At 46.0% G+C, this 18,880-nt stretch overlaps 1 protein-coding gene across 4 annotated transcripts in view; it reads left to right on the top strand.

Annotated features, from left to right (window-relative positions):
- The first annotated feature begins 12,610 nt into the window (after window positions 1-12,610).
- The window catches only part of RXRG (retinoid X receptor gamma), a 103,403-nt gene continuing 97,133 nt past the window's right edge, over window positions 12,611-18,880 (top strand). Inside the window, exon 1 of one of the 4 annotated variants that reach the window (XM_024110094.3) lies at window positions 12,611-12,787. In XM_024110094.3, coding sequence (XP_023965862.1) covers window positions 12,742-12,787 — 46 coding nt within the window. In that variant the 5' untranslated portion in view covers window positions 12,611-12,741. Of the gene's footprint in view, window positions 12,788-14,565; window positions 14,752-17,647; window positions 17,736-18,880 lie in introns of those variants that run through there. The other 3 variants (XM_065554583.1, XM_042851416.2, XM_065554585.1) reach the window with 3 other exon arrangements.

Genomic DNA, 18,880 nt, shown 5'->3' with positions numbered 1-18,880 from the left:
TCCCTAGTTTCACCACAGTGTAACTTCATTGATATGAGCAAAATTACTCCCAGTAAGAAGAGAATCTTACCACAGTGCAGAGAAACGAGGGGGCAATCCTAGGTCTTTCCTGACTTTTGTATGTTTTACTTTAAAACAGTCTTTTAATGAAGTTTTTTTGGTGCATAGAATTGTATTCTACTCATTTAATAGTCTGTCATTTGCTTGAAGATGTTGGTCAGAGCCTGTGTGGCTGCATAGGGAAGGCAGGGTTTTACTCATGGGATCAGTGCACCTTTGACCATTTTGACCCCCTTTTCTCTATCAACTCTTCTTTTGGGTCCATTTTTGCCCTGTTTTATTTGAAGGAGTGGCTACTTTTTTCCTAGCATTGAGTTTAGTTTGTGTGGAATTGTGTCTCCACTCCAGTTCATGCACCAGGAGAGGAGGGGTGACTACATAAATAAATCCATGTTTTTCCTGCACCATTTTATTAATATAATTACCCAGATTTTCATGTTTTAAAAATGAACGCACATTTTGAACATACACAAAAAAATTACCACATTCCAAAAAACTAAAAACGTCTGACTTTTTTTAAGGCTTCCAGATAACTTTTTCATGAGTTCATTGTCGAGTAGCTATAGTGTCTTGCTCACTGCAGTCAGATCAAACACAGATCACTCTTTTTCTCAGTCCACAAGCAGCACTGGTTCAATCTGGTAGCATTCAGTTCAGAAGGAGCTCTGCTAGAAGATGATAAGATTGTTTCAAATGCTGCAAGACACACACAAAATCTTTGGACCTCTTACTCTGCTGGGTCATATTAGGGCACAGGCCCTAAACTTTCCCATCCTGGCCAAAATGACAAAAGATAAAGTCTAATTCGAAAGACCTGAGTCAGATCTACCAGTGGTGAAAATTGGCAGAACCCCATTGACTTCAGTGGTATCACACCAGCTGAGAATCTGTCTCACTGTCAATATGATAAAAATAATACAGTATTTCAAAACAAGGTCTCTATTTGTGTTACTAATACCTTGTGCTGTCAGCCCTGTAAGAACTGAATTGACTTTTTATCTTTTATATTTTTTACTTGTTGCACTTTGTTTTAGCTGTGATCACGAACTAAGTTGGTCAGTTTCTTTTGTCTATAGTCACTTTCACTTACTGTTTCTCCACAGTAGCACAAACCTGAATTTTGGCTCCCAATTCAGTAAACTGAGAGTGTCCCTTTATAATATTGTTGTCTCTCTGGAGAGTGGGAGCTAGTGTCTGGGTCTTTGCAATGGAGGAGAAATCAGTGACACAGAGAGTATATTCCAAGAGGTAACTTATTTTTTCCCAACACATGCATCAGTCCTGGAACAGAAATGGTCACACAAAGTGCAATCTGGTCTCCATATTGGAAGAGAAGGTTTGAGGTCTGGAGAAACAAGTATCGACCCTGTGCTGCATAAGAGAAAATGAAGATTTCCTGGACTGACGTCAGGATATGCTTCCATGGGCACAACATTGTGAAGAATCAGAGCAGGCTGCGCAGTGGGGACAGAAGGACGGTGAAGAAATTTGGCAGCATGTGACCTCCAGAAGAAGAAAGAGGATCATCCATGTACCAGCAGTGCAGATACAGGTGAGCAACCGTTTTCATGTTCTCTCCACAGGTACTAATGCGGAGAGTGGACTAGATGATACATCTGAGGGAAGGGAGCAGAAGGAGACTCCATCGATTGGAAGGCATGAGATGCAGTGTCCTAGGGATGGGGGTTCCAAGACCACTGTTCCCAAGAGAAGGAGGCGGGTGGTGGTGGTCGGGGACTCCCTTCTCAAGAGGACTGAGTCATCTATCTGCTGCCCTGACCGGGAAAACTGAGAGGTCTGCTACTTGCCAGGAGCTAGGATTCACGATGTGACCGAGAGACTGCGAGACTCATCAAGCCCTTGGATCACTACCCCTTCCTGTTTCTCCACGTGGGCACCAATGATACTGACAAGAATGACCTTGAGCGGATCACTGCAGACTACGTGGCTCTGGGAAGAAGGATAAAGAAGTTTGAGGTGCAAGTGGTGTTCTCGTCCATCCTCCCCGTGGAAGGAAAAGGCCTGGGTAGAGACCGTCGAATCGTGGAAGTCAACAAATGGCTACACAGGTGGCGTCAGATAGAAGGCTTTGGATTATTTGACCATGGGATGGTGTTCCAAGAAGGAGTGCTAGGCAGAGACGGGCTCCACCTAACGAAGAGAGGGAAGAGCATCTTCGCAAGCAGGCTGGCTAACCTAGTGAGGAGGGCTTTAAACTAGGTCCACCGGGGGAAGGAGACTAAAACCCTGAGGTAAGTGGGGAAATGGGATACCAGGAGGAAGCATGAGCAGGAGACCGCAAGAGGGGAGGACCCCTGTCTCATACTGAGAAAGCAGGATGATCAGCAAGTTATCTTAAGTGCCTATACACAAATGCAAGAAGCCTGGGAAACAAGCAGGGAGAACTGGAAGTCCTGGCACAGTCCGTGAACTATGATTGGAATAACAGAGACTTGGTGGGATAACTCACATGACTGGAGTACTGTCATGGATGGATATAAACTGTTCAGGAAGGACAGGCAGGGCAGAAAAGGTGGGGCATTGCATTGTATGTAAGAGAGCAGTATGACTGCTCAGAGCTCTGGTATGAAACTGCAGAAAAAACTGAGAGTCTCTGGATTAAGTTTAGAAGTGTGAGCAACAAGGGTGATGTTGCAGTGGGAGTCTGCTATAGACCACCTGACCAGGGGGATGAGGTGGACGAGGCTTTCTTCCGGCAACTAACAGAAATTACTAGATCACAGGCCCTGGTTCTCATGGGAGACTTCAATCACTCTGATATCTGCTGGGAGAGCAATACAGTGGTGCACAGGCAATCCAGGAAGCTTTTGGAAAGTGTAGGGGACAATTTCCTGGTGCAAGTGCTGGAGGAACCAACTAGGGGCAGAGCTGTTCTTGACCTGCTACTTACAAACAGGGAAGAATTAGTAGGGGAAGCAAAAGTGGATGGAAACCTGGGAGGCAGTGACCATGAGAATTCAGGATCCTGACAGAAGGAAGAAAGGAGAGCAGCAGAATACGTACCCTAGACTTCAGAAAAGCAGACTTTGACTCCCTCAGGGAACTGATTGGCAGGATCCCCTGGGAGAATAACATCAGGGGGAAAGGAGTCCAGGAGAGCTGGCTGTATTTTAAAGAATCCTTATTGAGGTTGCAGGAACAAACCATCCCAATGTGTAGAAAGAATAGTAAATATGGCAGGCGACCAGCTTGGCTTAACAGTAAAATCCTTGCTGATCTTAAACACAAAAAAGAAGCTGACAAGAAGTGGAAGATTGGACAAATGACCAGGGAGGAGTATAAAAACATTGCTCAGGCATGCAGGAGTGAAATCAGGAAGGCCAAATCACACTTGGAGTTGCAGCTAGCAATGGATATTAAGAGTAACAAGAAGGGTTTCTTCAGGTATGTTAGCAACAAGAAGAAAGTCAAGGAAAGTGTGGGCCCCTTACTGAATGAGGGAGGCAACCTAGTGACAGAGGATGTGGAAAAAGCTAATGTACTCAATGCTTTCTTTGCCTCTGTCTTCACGATCAAGGTCAGCCCCCCAGACTACTGTACTGGGCAGCACAGCATGGGGAGGAGGTGACCAGCCCTCTGTGGAGAAAGAAGTGGTTCAGGGCTATTTAGAAAAGCTGCATGAGCACAAGTCCATGGGACCGGATGTGCTGCATCCGAGGGTGCTAAAGGTGTTGGCGGATGTGATTGCAGAGCCATTGGCCTTTATCTTTGAAAATTCCTGGCAATCCGGAAAGGTCCCGGATGACTGGAAAAAGGTTAATGTAATGTCCATCTTTAAAAAAGGGAAGGAGAAGGATCCAGGGAACTACAGGCCAGTTGGGCTCACCTCAGTCCCTGGAAAAATCATGGAGCAGGTCCTCAAGGAATCAATTCTGAAGCACTTAGAGGAGAGGAAAGTGATCAGGAACAGTCAGCATGGATTCACCAAGGGCAAGTCATGCCTGACTAACCTAATTGCCTTCTATGACGAGATAACTGGCTCTGTGGATGAAGGGAAAGCAGTGGATGTATTATTCCTTGACTTTAGCAAAGCTTTTGATATGGTCTTCCACAGTATTCTTGCCAGCAAGTTAAAGAAGTATGGGCTGGATGAATGGACTATAAGGTGGATAGAAAGCTGGCTAGATCGTCGGGCTCAATGGGTAGTGATCAATGGCTCCATGTCTAGTTGGCAGCCGGTATCAAGCGGTGCGCCCCAAGGGTTGGTCCTGGAGCCAGTTTTGTTCAATATCTTCATTAATGATCTGGAGGATGGTGTGGACTGCATCCTCAGCAAGTTTGCAGATGACACTAAATTGGGAGGAGTGGTAGATATGCTGGAGGGTAGGGATAGGATACAGAGGGACCTAGACAAATTAGAGGATTGGGCCAAAAGAAATCTGATGAGGTTCAACAAGGACAAGTGCAGAGTCCTGCACTTAGGACGGAAGAATCCCATGCACAGCTACAGACTAGGGACCGAATGGCTAGGCAGCAGTTCTGCAGAAAAGGACCTAGGGGTTACAGTGGACGAGAAGCTGGATATGAGTCAACAGTGTGCTCTTGTTGCCAAGAAAGCTAATAGCATTTTGGGCTGTATAAGTAGGGGCATTGCCAGCAGATCGAGGGACGTGATCATTCCCCTCTATTCGACATTGATGAGGCCTCATCTGTAGTACTGTGTCCAGTTTGGGGCCCCACATTACAAGAAGGATGTGGAAAAATTGGAAAGAATCCAGCGGAGGGCAACTAAAATGATTAGGGGGCTGGAGCACATGACTTATGAGGAGAGGCTGAGGGAACTGGGATTGTTTAGTCTGCAGAAGAGAAGAATGAGGGGGGATTTGATAGCTGCTTTCAACTACCTGAAAGGGGATTCCAAAGAGGATGGATCTAGACTGTTCTCAGTGGTAGCAGATGACAGAACAAGGAGTAATGGTCTCAAGATGCAGTGGGGGAGGTTTAGGTTGGATATTAGGAAAAACTTTTCCACTAGGAGGGTGGTGAAGCACTGGAATGGGTTACCTAGGGAGGTGATGGAATCTCCTTCCTGAGAGGTTTTTAACGTCAGGCTTGACAAAGTCCTGGCTGGAATGATTTAGTCGGTGATTGGTCCTGCTTTGAGCAGGGGGTTGGACTAGATGACCGCCTGAGGTCCCTTCCAACCCTGATATTCTATGATTCAAACAGCACAGAGGCAATCCCTTTTTTCAGGAATCTCAGCTCTTCACCAATGTGCAGTTCCAAGGGAACAATTCTGCCTCAGAAACTGACTCCCGTCAGAGACTGTGGCAGAGCGTAAACTATCGCGCTGCATGCACAACTCCTGCTACCCAGAATCTTGTATAACAAAATTAACAATAAGAAGAACAGGAGTACTTGTGGCACCTTAGTCTCTAAGCCACAAGTACTCCTGTTCTTCTTTTTGCGGATACAGACTAACACGGCTGCTACTCTGAAACCTGTCATTATGTTTGTTAGTCTCTAAGGTGCCACAAGTACTCCTGTTCTTCTTTTTGCGGATACAGACTAACACGGCTGCTACTCTGAAACCTGTCAAAATTAACAATGCATAGCGTGTCTCTCCAAGCCTGAACATTTTTATAGTCAGAAAAAGAAGCTTGTGTGTAATGGGGTATACCTGGCCTTTTGAGGCCCCCCCCCCTTGCTGGAAGCCCTGAGGTCCTACTATACTCCACCCCAGGAAGGAGCAGTGAAGGTGGGTCCTCCAGGCCTGCCTAGAAAGGATGCATAGAATCAGCCAATCAGAGCCCAGCAGACTCAGATAAAAGGAGTGGCAGGAGTTGAGCAGATCAGTGCTTAGTTGTGGTCAGAGGGGTGAAGAAGGGGTTCTGCTCTGGCCTCAGGTGCCTGAATAAAAAGATGGATTTAAAGGCCCCAGAGATGGGGTTGAAGACCCTGGTGAGGGCAGAGAGTTTGGTGAACTCTTTGCTGCTCTGCAATGGGTCCATTTTGACTGTGTGACTTGGCCAGAGAGCTGAGCCACGGAAGACCTGCTTAGTGAGGTTGGCCACCTAGCGAGGGTGCCAGGAGCAGAGAAAAAGCTTGCAGTACTACACTCAGCTGCTAAGAGGCATCCAGGAAGTGAGTGCCACCTGCCAGTCAAAACTTGGTACCAGAGGTGGGATCTCTTCAGACTGAAACAAGGGGACAATGGAGAAATTGATAAATCTTCTAGCCCAGCAGCAGCACAGCTCTGCTGAAACTCAGCAGGTACTGGCTGAAAGGCAACAAGAGGCCTGGCAGGCCACCCAGCAACAGTAGGCTGTACTCTCTCTCACTCCTACCTGAGCCTGATGAAGATCTGAATCTACTCCCTAACCAGAGTTGAGCCACTCCAAAATAGTCACGTGATGACTTTTTAAAAAAAAGTTTAACACCTGATTTTTAACGTACAGCTCTAATTGTATGACAGCCTTATGGAGATCCCTGTGCAGTGATATGAGGCTCCATGGGATATACCAGTCAGTGTGGGAGTTGGAATACTTGAGAGAGCTACAATAGGAAGCTAAATATTCGGGGAGGGATAGCTCAGTGGTTTGAGCATTGGGCTGCTAAACCCAGGGTTGTGAATTCAGTCCTTGAGGGAGCCACTTAGGGATCTGGGGCAAAATCAGTACTTGGTCCTGCTAGTGAAGGCAGAGGGCTGGACTTGATGACCTTTCAAGGTCCGTTCTAAGAGATTGGATATCTCCTTTAATTTAAATAAAACATAGTGTTACCTTTTGGATTCAGTCTGGCATTCCTGCCTCTTCCATAGCCCCATGAACTGTACAGATGCGCACTGTCCTTGCAAATCTGTACAGAAGCTTCCTTTCTGCTAGTGAGGCTTCCCTCCGAGCCCCCCAGAATCCAGTGCCCTCTGTTTGTTTTTATCCATGGCTCATGTTCCACAAGGTTTCATCAAAACAAAAGTAGTGTGCGGACATATGGCCCAAGAGCCTACTAAAATTAGTACTGATCTTTGATCCTATTTGCAAATTGTTCACAGGCATGGTAACATCTGACACATGAACTGGATGAAATCTGGTTTTTAAAGTCCCAAGAGAAATCAATGTGTGTGTTTGTGTGTGTATTTTTGTTTGAAAAGTGCTTGTAACTGTCTTATTTATATTTAATTAAACTAAAAGACAGACAAAAAAAATCACCTGGCAAAACCAATATTTCAGTGTTAATGTTCAGCCTTACAATAACAAACTAGTGTGCACTGTATGATACAGGGAAAGGATGTAGGACGTGATTCAGCCAGGCACATTTGTACAGCATCTAGCACAATGTGATACCAGTCCACGAGTAAGATTCCTAGGTGCAATCATAAGCATGTTATAGTAAGGCCCGTTGAAGTTAATAGGACTTAAGCAAGTCCTTAAACTAAGCACTTGCTTAACATTTTGCTAAATCTGGGCCTTAATGAATAAAATTACAATTCCCTTTTCTTCTTCCCATCAGTGTTAATTAACTTAGTTTAATTCCTCCTTATTAGCTATTTAAATCATGAGAAGCTGAGTAGTTCAAAACTCCAAATCAAAGTAGCTGTTTTGAAATGTCTGTATAAAACAGCATCAAAGGTGATGTCAGCAAATAGCTGGGGGGGGGGGAAGGGAGGGAAGGGGAGATGGTCTATAATCCTTTTTCGCTCTTTGTTTTCTGTTTAAAAATCCGAATAAAGTGCCCAAGCAAAATCTCTTACTTAAAATGCAAGCAAATCACAGAGTTCAATGAAACCCCCTCTGCCGCCAGTAGGAATCCAGCTGGAATCAAGCCATAACACCAGCCAGGGCCGGCTCCAGGCACCAGCTTCTCAAGCAGGTGCTTGGGGCGGCCGCTCCAGAGAGGGGCGGCAGGTCCAGGTATTCAGCGGCAATTCGGCGGAGGGTCCCTCACTCCGCCTGGGAGTGAAGGACCTCCCGCCGAATTGCCGCCGCAGATTGCGATCACGGCTTTTTTGTTTGTTTGTTTTTGTTTTTGTTTTGGCTGCTTGGGGCGGCCAAAACCCTGGAGCCGGCCCTGACACCAGCACTCCATTCCGCCTCAAATGCCAGGAGAAAGGAAATGGGGCTGCCAGCATGCCCTGAAGTTCAATGGTTTCAGGCTATTTCAGATCAAGAGGAGGGGTGAATTCCTAAATGAAGGGCCCCTCACAGTGAATGCCCTGTGAGCAGTTGCCTCTGTCACATGTCGTGTATTGAAAACAATGATCAATCACTAAATTCTCACAGGGTTTCCTGGTCCTGCTTGCAGGCCGGGGGCTCAGTAGGGAAGCATGTGATGAGAGTCAGATCAAAGTGAGGTGAGTTATGCCTCTCTGTTTTAGGGATCAGGGTACTTTGTCTCTTTCTGTTCATGGGTTCTTGGGTTCTCGCTCTGAATGCTAAAGTGATGTTACTCTTGCTGGAAGGCTGCAGTGTGTTTGATGTTTTCATCTAACCTCTCTGTGTGCGCACGGTGAACATAACATCATAAACAGGGGAATGTTGCTCAGATGCCTCCTCCGATTGCGTTTGTGGCTCTATGGCATGGGGAGAGAGGCAGCCTGTTAAATAGGGTGATACCAGGCCATTTAGAATGTTTTATAGGTCAAAACCAACATTTTAAATTCTACCTGGAAAACTAACTGGCAATCGGAGCGGATTAACAAACTCCCCCATGGTTTTGCATTGTAAAGTTTTATTGCCACCTGGTCTATAAAGGTTTATAGCCTCTCATTTGTTCATAAAACAATAAAATAATTTCTGTTCTCTCTAGGTTCTGACACTCAGCTTGTCACTGCAGTATCTGAGGGTTCCTTAGAAATTTAAGTATTGCTAAATCCTGTGTCTGCCAAACATATTCCAGGGACATCTGGAATGAATTCTTCATTATTAGATTAAATAGATAGATCATTGCTTCAAATCTACCATCACATGTGATTATTATATCTCATCCTATCTCATTGTCTCTATCCTTTCACACATTGTATTCCGGGGCTCCTCTCAAAAGGGCAACTGTAAGTCTGATCTGCAGAGATAAATTAATTCTCTTTAGTTGTTTGTGTCCCATTTTGCCCAGCCACGTTTTTAGAATGGGATCAATAAGTTATACTAAAGAAGCATACATTATAGTTATACAGTTATTGAAATTATTCATGTTGTGACACTGTAAATCTTTATACTATAGATGAAAACCTTTACAATGGTGCCCATCATTAGCCTGTATGTATGCTGTATCTGTGGTATGTTGCTTACATTTTATTATGTGTTTTCATATTATTGATCAAGTACTGTTTCCTATTACTTACACTCATGGTTGCACAGCAGTGCAAAATGCTATACATGTGTAATTAAGCTTTTAACTAAGAGTTTTTTGATATTCTGTTTCTCAAATACTACGATATGATTTGATATTGTAACCAAATACGGTATAGTCTGGTTTTCAGAGTTGCTGAGCACCTGCAGCAGCTCCTCTTGGCTCATGTCATGATATGTAGAATCACAGTCCATCTTAAACAAGACATTCATTCACAAAAATAGCCACAACCATGGACAAACAAACAGGTTTCCACACAGTTTGAGTTCCAATTTTGTCGTCTTTGTTACCAGGAGCCATGTTCCTCCTGAAACTGCACAGCACACAGTGGCTGAATAATACACAGCAAGTACATCATTACATTGTCCATGGGAGCTGTGGGTGTTCTGTGCTTCTGAAAATCAGGCCAGTTAGGTTATGTCTATACTGCAATGTAAGTGCAGGGTTAGTAGAACTCAAGTTAGCAGACCCTGGGTTTAACCTAAGGCTTGAATGTCTACACTAGTTTGAAAACCCAGGCTAGGAATTGTTGAATCCTGGGTCCCAATCTGGGGCTCCAGCCTCTACATTGCATAACATGGGCCAGAGTCCAACCACCCCCATCCCAGACTTTCTAGAGCTCTTCCAAACTGTGGCCGCTCTAGCACTTTGCTCGTAGTGCAGTAGGGGAAAACTTGGCTGTCCACCAAACTTGATTGTCCCTAGGACAAAGAAAGTCAGCTTGTGGGATACTTTTGGCTAACTCCCAGAGCACAAATCCAGTAGGGCTACGTCTACACTGCAAAGCAATAAGGCTTGATGCCTGGATTCTGGCTTGACTCAGGCTCAGACCCTCCACCTCCATGGGGTGCTGGATCTGAGCCCTGGGTTTGTGCTATTTGTGTGTAAATGGAAGGGAGGAGTTAGGCATGAGCCTGGGTTTGAATCCTAGGCTTACCCCTAATAGGGATACACACGGGCAGAGATAAGGTTGCTCATATAGCCTTAACTTTGGCATTTTCTGACTTTCCAATGGCTATCTGTATAATCTTAATGTTCTTGTAAAATAAGTTTTACATGCAGTTAGATACATATCCAAAGGTACATCTATTGAGAATAGATTGAAAACATTCAATTCCACCCCCCATATATGAGAAAAGGGCAGGGGTTTGCCAACATGTGATGGGGGTACCAGCCATGCACTGGGCCTGAAGGGGTTAAGGAGAGCCCGTGGGTACAATCACCCTTACCTGCTATAACTGCAGTAGGTGTCAAGTCTGGAGGGTGGAGATAAGAGGACAAGCCCAGCTTGGTGAGAGAGAGGAGACCTCTTGAGCTAGCTTTAACTAGGGACTGCCTTGAAGGTGCCTCGAAGAAAGGACCAGCTGGGGCTAGAGCTTAACTGGAGACATCTAATGTCAAAGCTGTCTTGGCCAGGTAGGCCCGGGGCAGGACCTTTTTAAGCTTGTAACTAGTTTGGCTCCCCTTTTGTTTTGGGCCCGGCCGAAGAGTCAGCTGGGGAAGAGCGTGAGAGGCATGGCCACAGGGCACACTAGGAAATGGCCCAATGAGACAGAGGGGTCAGTATCCTGAACTGACAGCACAACTGCCCATCTCACTTGGTTGGAGCTGACCTAAAGTGAAGAGAGATGAAAGTCAAATGCCCTCAGAATAGCACTTCTTGGTTATCCTCCCGCTTTCTGGGGCAGGCGGACCAGAAACAGAGAGCTGGCAAACAATGTGAGGGTTCTGGGAGGACCTGAAAGGTGCTGTGAAGAGTCATTTGCATTGTATGCAGGTTGCCACTACATGTGCTGCAATCAAAGACAGGGGCTAGGCCTTCGCTGCCAAAATAAGGCGATAGCATGTGTTAGCTGCAAATCCTGGGGGAGACAAGGCTCTGTAGTGCTTTACCTTGATGTAGCTAGTCAAGGTCGACTCTGGGTGGAGTAGGGTTACCATATTTCAACAATCAAAAAAGAGGACGGGAGGAGCCCCGCCCTAGCCCCGCCCCCATCCTGCCCTAGCCCCGCCCCTGCCCCTTCCACTCCCTCCCACTTCCCACCCCCTCAGAACCCCAAACCCTCCCCCCCACTCCTTGTCCCCATGATTGCCCCCTCCTGGGACCCCTGCCCCTAACTGCCCCCCAGGACTCCATCCCCTACCTAAGCCTTCCTGCTCTTTGTCCCCTGACTGCCCCCTCCTGAGACCTTCCCCACATCCTAACTGGCCCCCTAGGACCCTACCCCCTACCTGTCCCCTGACTGCCCCAACTCTTATCCACACCCCCACCCCCTGACAGCCCCCCCCCCCCAGAACTCCTGACCCATCTAAACCCCTCTGCTCCCTGTCCCCTGACTGCCCCCTCCTGGGACCCCTGCTCCTAACTGCACTTAAGAGCCAAGCTGCCCGAGCCAGCGCTACCGGCTTCGGGCAGCCCCCCCTGCCTCCGGACCCCGAGCCGCCGGAGCAGAGCAGCTGGAGCCGGGTAGGAGAAGTGCCTGGCCGGCGGCTCGGGGTCCGGAGGCAGGGTGGGCTGCCCGAAGCCGGTAGCGCTGGCTCGGGCAGCTCAGCTCTGAAAGTCTTAGAGGGGAGGAGCGTAGCAGAGCCGCTGCGGGAGAGGAAGTGCCCGGCCGGCATTTTCCCGGACATGTTCGGCTTTTCAGCAATTCCCCCCGGACGGGGGTTTGATTGCTGAAAAGCCGGACATGTCCGGGAAAAACCGGACGTATGGTAACCCTAGGGTGGAGGTATGGTGTTAACCTACCTAGCAATAGCAAGGTAAAAACTACCTGTGCTTTGTCTGTCCTAGGAATTAACAGCAAGAGAGCTAATGTGCATTAGTTAGCTTTCTGCAGAGAGCCAGAGAGAGAGAGGAAGCGGTAAAAGAAGAAGAAATGTGACTGGATAGTTTATGGACCTGTGCTAAAGGTTCAAAGGCCAGCAGTTATCTCACAGGGAGGGCCGCAGGCATGGTTAGAAACAGACCCTGCTTTCAAGTAGCAAACTGCCCCCTCTCCCTCCCGATGACTCAGGTTTTAAAACAACTCATCCCCCTGTTCGCTTTCTCCCCCGCCCCGGCTGAGAAGATCACAGCCCTGGCTGGTTTGTCTGGCTGTGCTGTTGGCACTGCGTTGCAACACAAAAGAGAGAGGAGCCAAAAAAGCAAACACGCGCCCATGCACAAAAAAAAAAAAAAAAAAAAAAAAGGCCAAAAACCCAGCCCAGGTCAAGGTCTGGGAGGTAAATTTGTAACTCGGGGCAGACTGTCGGGAAGCAGGTTATAATGTGCAAACAGGCTTCCCGATCCCTCCTCCCCTGAGGGTCCCCTTTGTCAGGGTGACTGGAGCGCCCTTCCCAGGCTAGTGAGCTGGAGGCCAGGGACACAGCTCAGAGATGCAGGTCCCCCAGTGCATGGCGACGGGCTCCTTTCCTCCTTTCCGTAAGTCCCCATCTCACCCTTTCTTAAAATGTAAAGCCGAATGGTGCTGAGCTGACACTGTCAAGCCGAGCAAGCAGGGCCATACACATTGCCTTGAATCCGACTTTGCCAGGAGAGGGGCTGATGAGACATAAGGGCTGCCTGGGGTCTTTACAAATAGCAACGCTCCATTGTTTTCCCTGGGGTTTTGCAACAGCATGGCTCTTCTCTGCCCTCCTGTAGCAGTCCTGGAAACCCTGCAAGTTGAGGTTTGTCGCAGTGTAACTCGGGTGCCAGCATGCAAGTTTTGGAAAGAAACAAGCTTTTGTGGCATTGGTTGCTCCAGGTTGCTCTGGGTTTGATTTATTTCTCCCTGATAAGCCTGGGTTCATAAAAGAACAAATGGGAGGTGAGCCTGGGACACAGTGTTCAGTAAATGTTTTCCTCTTATAGTGCATGAACAATAACATGCATGAAAAAGAAGTGGGAATAGGATGCAATTCTGTAATGTACGCATACAGCTTGGGACTCACACTTTGTATTAAGGCAGTCGTCCCCAACGCGGTGCCCGCGGGCGCCATGGCGCCCGGCGGGGCATTTATGTGCACCCGCCTAATGCCCAGCAGGGGAGAGAAGCTGCGGCCCCGCACCTGACGGGGACAGAGAACTCAGGCTGCGGGTGCGGTGTTCTCTGTTCCCGGCAGGCATGGGGCCCGCCTACTGGCCAGCAGGGGAGAAAAGCTGCGGCCCCGTGCCTGCCGGGTACAGAGTACTCCGGGGCTGCGGGCGCCGGTGTTCTCTGTCCTCGCGGCTTCTCTCTTCTCTCTGGATTCATATATTATGTAATATTAAATATGATGGTTTTCGTATTATTTAATGTACAAATACAAAATAAGCCTTGAAAAATTGTTGGCGCCCGCCACACTCTTCTGAAAACATGAATGTGCTACTGGCCACAAAAAGGTTGGGGACCACTGTATTAAGGGTACATTTATAAAACAGTTTATAAAGGGTTAATGATTCATAGATGTTATGGGCATGCACAGGTGGTTGTAAGTGTAAGCCCATACTTGCATTGCAACATTTAGGCCTTGGCTACACTTACCCGCTAGTTCGGCGGCTGGCAATCGAACTTCTGGGTTCGACTTATCGCGTCTAGTCTGGACGCGATAAGTCGAACCCGGAAGTGCTCGCCGTCGACTGCGGTACTCCAGCTCGGCGAGAGGAGTACCGTGGAGTCGACGGGGGAGCCTGCCTGCCGAGTGTGGACCAAGGTAAGTTCGAACTAAGGTACTTCGACTTCAGCTACGTTATTCACGTAGCTGAAGTTGCGTACCTTAGTTCGAATTAGGGGGGTAGTGTAGACCAAGCCTTAGTGGTGGAAACAAGTGAAGAATCAGTGGGGAGGATCCATAGTTTCTTGGTTTTGTTTTGGGGCACTCTGATTTGCTGGGGCTGGCTGGGGTGGTTCTGCTGGATGGGTCAGAATTTTCCACAAATGAGGCATGGCAGTCACTAGGCATGCTCCTGAGCTCTTTGAAGCTACTTAGGTGATTTCCATTGTGAGCATGTAGCCTGGCAAGACATGCTCAGAATTGTTCTCTGATAGAGCCAATGGGAACTCAAGGGGAAGGGGAGGAGTTTATAAATAGGAAGAGTGGGAGCCAGATTAGAGTGGAGGATTTATGATGGGAGCAGTAGTCTGTACCATAGGGATTGTATTCCAGGGACTTTACCCATTTTGTGGGATTTAGATAGCAGGCTGCTTGCTCCCCCACCTCTCTGCAGAAGAAGAAGAAGAAGAGGACTAAAATGGCTGTAGGCTGTGCAGATTGCAGACTGGTGTGGCAAAGACTCAGGGGGAGTTTGAAGGAGACTGGGGAACTAGCACTTCTTTCCTCGCTTTAAGGAGATGGTATGCCCTAGAGAGAGTTTAGGCTCTGTTCCACAGAAACTGAGAAGAGAAGAGCTCCGGGGAAGTGTATGTATGTGCATGTGCTTAATTATAGTTTGCATACTCATGATAGTAACAAAACTAAAACTTGGGGGGGAAAGCCCCCTTGAAGGAATGTAGTCAATAAGCAAGAGTTGTTATTGATAATATTCATAATTGTTTCAAGGGTTATAAGCAAACTGTTATGTATGCATAACTTTATATAGCTTTAGTAAATGTTTATCTTTAGTGATTTTGAGCCACTCTCCAGTTACATATTTAATGCTATATTATACCTCAGCATGGAAAAAAAAAATATTTTTTAAATCAAATTTTTAATTTAAATCTGACTTTATTTAAAACAGTTTTTAAATTTAAATTTTGTTATTAAAATAAACCTACTTAAAATTAAATTTGAAAGTAGGACAGTCTATGTTAAGGTCTAAATTTACGATAATTTACAATTTAAATGAAATAAAACGAATGCTAAGCAGTACCTATTTCCTTCTGAAGTCTTAAAGCAAGTCACATCACTGATCTGGTGGAAGTCTGGCTAAGCACCTGGAACCAGAGTTTGTTGAAGAAGGATGAATTGGAGAGAGTTCAGAGAAGAACCATGAGAATGATTAAAAGATTAGAAAACCTGCCTGACAGTGATAGATTCATGGTGATAGATTCAAGTGATAGAGAAGGTTAAGGGGTGACTTGATTACAATCAGACTAGATGATCACAAATGAATCCCTTCTGGCCTTGGAATCTATGAAAAAGTGCTAAACCAGCTTTTGACAGCAGTAGTCTTTTCTGCAGGTGCCGAGAGACCATTTTGTTTATTTCAGTTTATTCAATTAGTTCAGTTCAATGACTAGTTTATTCAAAGTTAAGACACTGATTGAAAGTTGAAAAAGCAGGAAAGCTTGTTTTGTCCTCCCCCCTGCCCCTTTCTTCCAATCTATGAATAAAAACCTGGTATAAGGGATGTGATCTACTAGTTCTAAAATCTCAAAGGGCATGGCAACCAGAGACCATTAGTTAAATTCACTAACTACAGATAATACTTACTTTGTTTACTAAATCAGTTAGTTTTAAATGCAAAACATATTTTGATCCTTTTTTCTTGATGTATCCAGCACATTTAAGGTATTTTTTATTTAACTGTTAAAAATGCTGTTTTTGACATTTTTAAATGAATTCTAATTTCTATCCCAATAAGGCTTGACACAAATCCCAAGTAAAAAATTAATAATCATCTAGTAAATCAGAAATGCATCATTCACCATTTTCTAACATAAAATATAAAGATTATGAATCTGAATAAATGTATGTAAATTATATCATTGCTTAAATAAATGTGTATAGATATACTATAGTGTCCTGGTTAGCAAAAGGTACCAAATGTAGTGTAAAAGCTTTATTTAGTTGCAAATCAATGTTTTTTTAATGATTATCAACCAGTGATTTTCTTTAGGAAAATAATACTAAGTACAAATTAAAACAAGATTAAAATTGATTATTTAAATCAAGTTTTCCTACTTGCTAATTTAAATCATGATTAAAATAGCTTTGATTTAAATCAATCCACCTTGTAATATGTATCAAACTCCTGGTCTGTACCCCAGCAGAGATGTAAGCTGAGGTACAGGAAAATAGAAAAAAATATTATGCCTAGCATTACCCTGGTGCTTTTTACAAGCCTGGTTCCCTAAGTACATCAATAGGAGTGGGTATAGATGCTTATAAAAGCAACCTGTTGAGCTGCTGGACTCTAACAATTAGTAACAATTGATCTAACTGCTTATTACACGGTCAATCATTTATTAGGGGAACAGAGTGGATGCGGTAATATCTTTTATTGGACCAACTTCTGTTGGTGAGAGAGACAATCATTTATTGACCATTTACTGACTATTTATAAATGCACCCTAAATATATGACCCATCTTGGATCAGTAAAGGGTTCCAAATCACAGAGCTCACATGGATTGAAGCTGCAATTAAACTCACTGCTTCCTTGCTAAATCGAGTTCTGTAAACTGATGTTAATGTCAGGTTAACAAAGATATCAATGAGTGCATTGAAAGATTCATTGGTTCACAAGCTGTATGTTATGTAAACTGACTAATAGTTGTGTGACACAAGATAGTCAACAGAATTTCCTGGTGGGTAATATGCAAGGTGTACATATTGTTTTCAAATCAGTACTTTCTATCAGGGGTCGGCAACGTTCGGCATGCGGCTCGCCAGGGTAAGCACCCGGGCGGGCTGGGCCAGTTTTATTTACCTGCTGACGCGGCAGGTTCGGCCGATCGCGGGTGGGGGCAGCGGGAGGCGGCGCGGGTGAGGGATGTGCTGGTCGCGGCTTCTCGCCGCCCCCATTGGCCCGGGACGACGAACTGCGGCCAGTGGGGGCCGCAATCAGCCGAACCTGCCGCGTCAGCAGGTAAATAAAACTGGCTCGGCCCGCCAGGGTGCTTACCCTGGCGAGCTGCGTGCCAAACGTTGCCGACCCCTGCTTTATATAGTGCAAACTATTGGAGTGAGTAGAGTTCACCTGTCATGCAATGCTGTGGCTGGTTTTTCAGATGCTAAGACTGATGAGAGCTGGTCATACAGCGGAGAACCAGGCTCTATGTCTTGTACCTTGTGTTCTAATTCCCACCTGCACAAATGGACGGCAAATCGGAGGTGTCACACTAACAAGTCAGATTCCTTCTGTGATCTGGCCCCTTTATGCTGTCCATAATCACCCTGCCTAGTTTAGAGCAGCTCTGATGCTGCTCTGAACTAGGCAGGTGTTAAACCCAGTGTAGAACTAGACTCAGAATCAAGTAGCTGCAAGCTGCTCCTTTGGATATCCTCTCCACCTTAACTGCACCCTGTGAATACTGAACATCACTACTAGTCTGGCCATGTGATCATAGCAGCATTTTGCAGCCACTTGGCATGGCTGTAAATGGCTACACCAGGCGCAGGGCAGTGGGGAATCAGGACCAGAGGGTTGAACCGGATGCAGAATACTGTACGAAGAGTAGAACTGGGGTGAGCTATTTGTAGGCTATGCTTTTTTTTTGACTAAAATTCATCTGGGTTCTTGTTTGAGAACAGACTGATTTTTATGAATTTGTGTGCGATCGGTGATTGAGTGATTGCTCCGAGCAAACAAATTTCAGCCCTTGGATTGCTTACAGACTGAGCCTGATGGTTGTATTTCCTCTTTGTTGTTACTGCTGCCTGATTAGTCACCTTAAAGATATAAGTCCAAAATCCAGGGACTCTGACCCCACCCCATGAAATAGGCTGTGTGCTGGGTAACTCTGGAAGATAGGAGGAAGTCTGCCAGGCTGCAGAGTCAAGCAAAATTCATGATTTGTGAATATAACAGTTAGAAAAGAGAGCTAATGTGGTCTAGCGGAGAAGGCACTGGAGTAGGAGTCAAGAACCTGGGGTTCAGTCCCTGGCTCTGCAACTGATTTGCTGTGTAAGCCTGGCCAAGTCACTGTGCCTGTTTATGTAGACTAAGATCCTGGGCTTGTCCCTTAGCATGTGTGCAGAATACTTAGCAGCATGGGGCCCTGCTCTCAGGGCCTGCAGGTGCTACTCAATGCCAGTAATAACTGTCTAAAAGCCCTCGGTACACCAGGGTGCTAGATGAATTTGTGCACAAACCGGAAAGGTGTGTCTGCATCGCTGAGTTGTTTGAGTTGCTGCAATCCTTTACGATCATTTGATAGCCGGAGACAGTGTTTCTGTTGCTCACTCACACTAACACAGTGGGGTGGTTAACGGTGGAAAACAGCCAGTTAAATTTGGGTTGGGAGGATAGGCACAGGAATCAGTAGTATTTTTGCAGGGGAGGGGGCTGGTGGTGTAAGGTTTGTAGGCCTCCCAGGAAAGTTGAGGCCAGCTTTGCCCATGAGAGCTATGAGGATGGGAGAACACCCCTGTGTTCCCTATGGATGTTTGAGTCAATCTTAGCAGCAGCAAGCTGGTCAGCCACTGTGCATGTGTGGAACAGACAAGCATCATGCTGCCAGGAGTAAAATATGTGGTCTTCTGAGTGTCGAGGACCAGTGTGTTGCCATTTTGGCTTGCGTGGTTTGCTACAATTCAGGGTCTTGCAGGGTTGTTTGCATTAGGTTGAGAAATCAGTGATGCGAGTCGGGTATTTTCTTGCAGTTTATTCA

Source organism: Chrysemys picta, chromosome 8 (genome assembly GCF_011386835.1).
Source record: "Chrysemys picta bellii isolate R12L10 chromosome 8, ASM1138683v2, whole genome shotgun sequence".
NCBI lineage: Eukaryota > Metazoa > Chordata > Testudines > Emydidae > Chrysemys > Chrysemys picta.
Note: the sequence above shows the minus strand (reverse complement) of the source record. Positions and strands in the feature narration are given on the sequence as shown.